Source organism: Procambarus clarkii, chromosome 24, assembly GCF_040958095.1.
Source record: "Procambarus clarkii isolate CNS0578487 chromosome 24, FALCON_Pclarkii_2.0, whole genome shotgun sequence".
Lineage (NCBI taxonomy): Eukaryota > Metazoa > Arthropoda > Malacostraca > Decapoda > Cambaridae > Procambarus > Procambarus clarkii.
The window spans coordinates 31,319,302-31,325,511 of NC_091173.1; the positions used below are offsets into that span (position 1 = coordinate 31,319,302).

At 37.9% G+C, this 6,210-nt stretch overlaps 1 protein-coding gene across 1 annotated transcript in view; it reads left to right on the forward strand.

Moving 5' to 3' along the window:
• Positions 1-242, forward strand: part of LOC123761588 (zinc finger protein 436) — a 111,248-nt gene extending 111,006 nt beyond the window's left edge. Inside the window, 1 exon segment of the mRNA XM_045747606.2 lies at positions 2-242. Coding sequence (XP_045603562.2) covers positions 2-105 — 104 coding nt within the window. The 3' untranslated portion in view covers positions 106-242.
• Positions 243-6,210: the final 5,968 nt, after the last annotated feature.

Below are 6,210 nucleotides of genomic sequence, written 5' to 3' on the forward strand. Positions count from 1 at the left end.
GGCGCATCTAGTACAGCACATGAGAGTTCATACAGGAGAGAGACCATTTCAGTGTTCATTGTGCCTGAAAGATTTTTCAGACAGGTCAGCTCTAGTACAACATAAAGTAGTTCATACAGGAGAAAAACCATATCAATGTTCAGAGTGTCTAAAAAACTTTGCACTTAAAACCAGCCTAGCTAAACACTTGAAAATTCACAAAAAAGCAAAATCATATAAATGTTCAAAGTGTCTTAAAAGCTTTGCACAAAAAATACATCTAGTGCAGCATATGGAAGTTCACATAGGAGAAAACCTATTTAGTGTACAATGTGTATAAAAGGCTTTGTAAATAAAAATCTAGTTAAACCAACTAAAATTTTTACAGGTGAAAATGTGGATTTTCAAGAGGCTTTTATGGACAGGATCCATGAAAGTAGTCATGTTGTCCAATTGTAATATTGGGACATGAACAGTATTTAGTGGCTAATTCTGTTGTTGGGCCGGGAATTACTAACATATACAAAGTGACATAGGGTAATCTTACATAACCATACTGGTTTAGCACTTAGTTTTTTTAACTATTTATGTGACATGAATAAAATTTTGATGAATATATGTAAATCTTTTGATGAATATTTGTAAATCTTTGGGTTTTTATGAAGAGCTGGTGTAATAATGCTATGCTGTAAAAATTAGCTTTGACTACTTCAACTTCAGCACCCACATTCAACACATAACTAAGAAAGTCTCTAAGACAGTTGGTATACTCTCCAAAATCAGATATTATGTTCCTAACTCTGCTCTCCTCTCACTATATTATGCACTAATCTACCCCTATCTTAATTATGGTATCTGTGCATGGGGGTCTACCACTGCAAACCACCTTAAGCCCATCATCACACAGCAAAAATCTGCTATCAGAATGATAACTAACTCAGCTTTCAGACAACACTCAGCTCCCTTGTTTAAATCCCTAAACTTGCTAAATATTAACTCCCTCCACACATTCTCTTGTGTCAACTACATTTACAAAACCCTGTTCTTAAATGCAAACCATGCTCTGAAACTCTCCCTGGACAGATGTAATAGGACCCATTATCACCACACCAGAAATAAATATCTCTTTGATATCCCCAGGGTCAAACTTAATCTGTGTAAACACTCTATGCAAATTAAGGGACCTAGTCTATGGAACTCACTCCCTAGTGAATTGAAAAACTGTAAAACTTTTGCCTTATTTAAAAGCAAAACCAAAAAGTACCTAACTTCATCTTCTTAGTTTCCTACACTGAGCTTTAAATTTGCTCTGTACCTAGTGTTACCCAATCTCCTAATTTTTATGTAATATCAAACAACCTTATCATTGTGTTCATTGCTGTCTTCTTTTATGTGCTAGCCATATGCTGTATTGTGACTACCAATTTTTGTTCAACTACCATTCAAGCTGTCATTGCAACCAATCTTATATTGTTTCTGCTGTATTGTGCCTACCAATTTTTTTTTGTCAACTACCATTCAAGCTGTCATTGCAATCAATCTTAGCTACCTATGTGCTTTAATATACTGTACCTACAATTTTCTCTCATCTTTTTTTCATTTCATGTAATCTGTTATCATTTTTTGTCTATAATTTTGCAAGTATTTACCTCCTTAAAATTTTCTTAGATTAAGGACCTGCCAGAAACGCTGCGCGTGCTAGTGGCTTTACAAGACTGTAATTACCATATTTGTATCCTCACATTCCTTATGTACATTCTTGTATATGCATAAATAAATAAATAAATAAATAAATAAATAAATAGACTGAAGTTAAAACTAATGGAAGTAGCAAGAGAAGGGAGCTATTTTTTTAAAGTTATTTCATAAATATTAACCCTTAAAATGCGCATCACGTCATATGAAGTGTTGGACGTTGTTCCAGTCAACTGCGCATCACGTCATATGACGTGGTGGAGTATTACGCAAGATTTAAACAGCCCGCGGATACACGGGGTTCACCACACCTTCATTAGGGCTCTTGTAAACAGACACCATTTAAAAAAAAAAATCGTGGCCAAACTCCCGGGTGTTATTGGCCTCAGTATTGAGTGAGCAACCAAGCTTGATGCACGCAGCATGAGCTAACAGCACTGCTGTTCAGCTTGTGACCACAGCATTGCCTAAAAATGCCAAAATATACTTGTTCATGCTATTATGTAGCAATGATATTACAGAAGACCCTTGACTGTGATAAAACTGACCAGGGTTCTGATAATAGCAGGATTGTGGTGATATTTAGCGCTGTGCGCCATGGAGGGAGGAGTAATGCTGTGGGAGGGAGGGTGGTGGCGATGTCTTCTTACTGTGTGTGTGGCCACCTTTTATTGACTGCACTCACCATATCAGCTTAGTGGTTCGCTATGGTGAACACAAATGTAGATACTTATATATAACGTGTGTATAGAGGGTATAAACAGCAAGAGAAGGTTTGGAGCCGCCATTTTGGTGAGGGCGGTGTAAGCACGGTGTTGTTTACTGGTTACCACGATGGTCTTTGGGCACCATACCAGTTTATTTGTACAAGTATGGTGAATAGAACAGGTAGATATTTATATATGTGTGTATATAGCATAATAACACCACACAGAATTGTTGGAGGAGAAATATTAGTGCGTCTAGCCTTGAGGGTGGCAGCCATCAGCTGACTGTGTGAGGTCCTACGTCTTTGTGCCTTTACTCACCATACAAGCTTAGATGTACAGTTATGGTGAACAAAACATGTAAATACTTATATATAACGTCTGTATATAAGATATATAGCGTAATAACACCACACAGTATTGTTGGAGGAGAAATATTAGTGCGTCTGGCCTTGAGGGCGGCAGCCATCAGCTGACTGTGTGAGGTCCTACGTCTTTGTGCCTTTACTCACCATACAAGCTTAGATGTACAGTTATAGTGAACAAAACATGTAGATACTTATATATAACGTCTGTATATAGTGAATTATAGCAAAAACAGTATTGTGGGAGGAGAATGTGGGTGAGTGAGATGACTTGAGGGAGTGCGTGAGTGGCTGGCTGGTACACGGGTGTCACTCCTCGTTACTTTTTGACTCATAATAGCTACTTAGTGGTTGGTTATAGTGAACAAAACATGCAGATACTTATATATAACCTGTGCTTATAGTGTAATAGCCGACAAAGTATCTGTTCACTGATTGATGAACATAATTGAATCAACAATATTCACACCATATTTTTGAGTAAAGCAATGATTCACTCATTTTATTATATAAATATATCAAACTACACACTATTGAATAATATTACAGCAAAAAAACTATGAAAAATCAGAGACATTGAAATAATTAGGTAATTATCACTTTGTGGCAACTCCGGCCTGACAGCTGGCGAGCAACAGACCGCCTTGGACGCACGCTGAGTCAGCGCCTATAATTTGCCAGACTTCCCCGCCCTATAGAGGGCAATATATGCCACTTACGATTTTTTTATTAATTATCCCGTCATCAGTGAACACAAATTAACAGGTTAGGAAGAAAAAATATATATTTTTTTTTCCCAAATTACATGCGCCTGTGGGGAAGAAAGGATATTATACCCCTAGCATGTTAAGGGTTAACACTTATCGTGCTCTCGGCAGAACGCTCTTTAACTTTCCTCTTGTGGGCCGAGCATTTCGGGCGACTGCGCGGCGACACTGAAATGTTTATACTCTTTTCGGTCTGCTGACCTTAATTTTCCATGTATGTATTTAATTTTGGTATAAATTTGTTCGCAAGAGAATTCTCTAGAGGAATATATATATAAAATTTCACCAAAGCCAACATGAGACCCGCACCAAATAAAAACTATAGTGATCATTAGCCGTGAGCGCCAAACGGTGATGAAATGTGTATGCTCTTTTCAGGTTTGTCAACCCCAGACTTATTCTACGTCGTTAATTTTGATATCACTGATCGCAATAAAATTCCGTACACAGATATATGAATATAAAGTACAAGACATGGGTGCGTCCCACCCGCAAGACATGGGCTTGCTCAAGGGTTACCCGCTACCACACGCCCAACTGCACATCGGTTACACCCCTACTGAAAAGTTTATACTCTTCATGTTTTTGACCGTAATTTTCGATGTACGTGCTTCAATTTGGTATCAATGTGTTCTCAATGAAATATTCTAGAGGAACATATGTATAACATGTCACCAAAGCTAACGTGATGCCGGCATCAAATAAAAAACTAAGTCGTTTGTTAGCCATGCACGCCAAACAGCACTAACATGTTGCTACTCTTTTTTCGGGTTTATCAAGTCCAAACTTGTTCGACATCGTTCTTTTTTGTATCACTGTGATCGCAATAAAATTTCCTACACAGACATATGCATATAAATTAGACAACATAGGGGCGCATAACCCGCAATGACCCCTAAAGTCGCTGAAGCCTTACCTACTAGAGCACACTCATTGCCACACCCGCTACACCCAATACACCAGACAAACACATACAGTTTGCTAACAGAAGTTTTTGTGCAACATTGTTCATTGTGGTATCAAATTATTCACAATAAAATGCTCTAAATAGACAAATATAAGCAATACCAATAACAAAGTATAAAGACTAAAGTCAGCCAAGTTACCCATGAGCGCGCAAAATCAGTAAAATATATATACAGAGCACCACTTGGTTTCTGAACCCCTTGGGGACGAGACCCGTCGGTTAACATGTAAGTTGGTATACAAGAAATGGAGGAAAAATATAAAAAAAATTGTGACAAAATCTAGGGGAAAAAATCGACAGGTTCGTAGCGTAAATGCGATCGTATTTTGTTTGTACTCACCAATAATTGAAGTCCTGATCTGCTTATGTTGATGATTGATGTTGATGAAGCATAGTTATTTACATGGAATTGGTAGTGGTGGATGTTGATGGTGTTGGGTTGACTGAAGTTGTTGGGTTGACTGGGTCAACATGCGATGAGTCGGGTGCAGGTGATGCAATGCGAGCTTTCTTGGCAGCCATTGCAAAAGACTCTGTAATTGACATTTGTTTCATTCTCTTGGCTCTTGTTTTTAAAAACTTCATATACAAATTGTACTGACTCATCATGTCCTTAATTTTAAACTCGCTGTAACCCGTGTCGATAAATGCAAGAATGTCTTCAAAATTTTTCTGAATTTTTTCCATATTACATTTTTCCTTTAACGTTTCTTCATCCTCTTCCTCTCCATCTTCTTCATTACACTCTTCTGGCTTTTTTGCTGTACATACTAATTCTATAATTTCTTCATCAGTCATGTTTTGATTGTTTGGGGCTTCTTCATCAAAATCTATCCATCTATGTCATCTTCTGTTGTTTCAATCACCAGTTCTGCTCTAAGCTCAGGGGACTTAATCCCCTTGACATAGGCTAGGAGTTCCTCTCTTAATTTTTTCTTCTCGATAACTTTCTTCACCGCAAATCCTTCAAAATCTGCCTCGTCATCTTCCTCAGGAAATAGACTTGACGTGGGCCAAAGGTTTTTCCAACCATTTCTTAGTGTTGTCTGCTTTACCTCATCCCATGCACTAGCGATAGTCCAGATAGCTGACTTTATTGTGAAGACTTTATAAAAGTCCTTAAGTGTTAAGTAAGATAAGTGGTCGAGTCGAAGTCGAGGGAGGGGGAAGACGTACCGTGCGCGCACCGTTAAAATCGTGACATTAACCGGGATTCTTAGGACTACTGCCATGGATTACTGATTACAGACATAACAAAGTGCATAGTAACCCGCTGGAAATTTGAAAATAGTCATTAACAATAGAACTTTGTGTTAAATAGAGAATAAACGGGAGACCACGTGTGAGCCAGTGAACGAGGCTTTGTGTACATGCGTGTATTAGGGAAAAAAAAATAGTGAACGGTGATTCGTGGAACAGTGAAGTGGAACGGGTATCACAACAACATATAAGTTGGAAGTGAAGGAAAATCGTGCATAGAATATTATAAATATAGAATACTAGAAATATAGAATAGTGGCAAGAGACGGCATCAGTGGTTATAAATCGGGTAACTGGAAACTGGTGACATCAACCTGGGACAACAAGAGGTCACCTGTACCGACCGCGGACCAGCTTCGCTACCCTACGCTAAGTACCTGCCATGAAGTTTGAACAAAATAACATACATAATATAACAAATATACGGTATACATATAATATAAATATTAAACATATAAATATACATATAA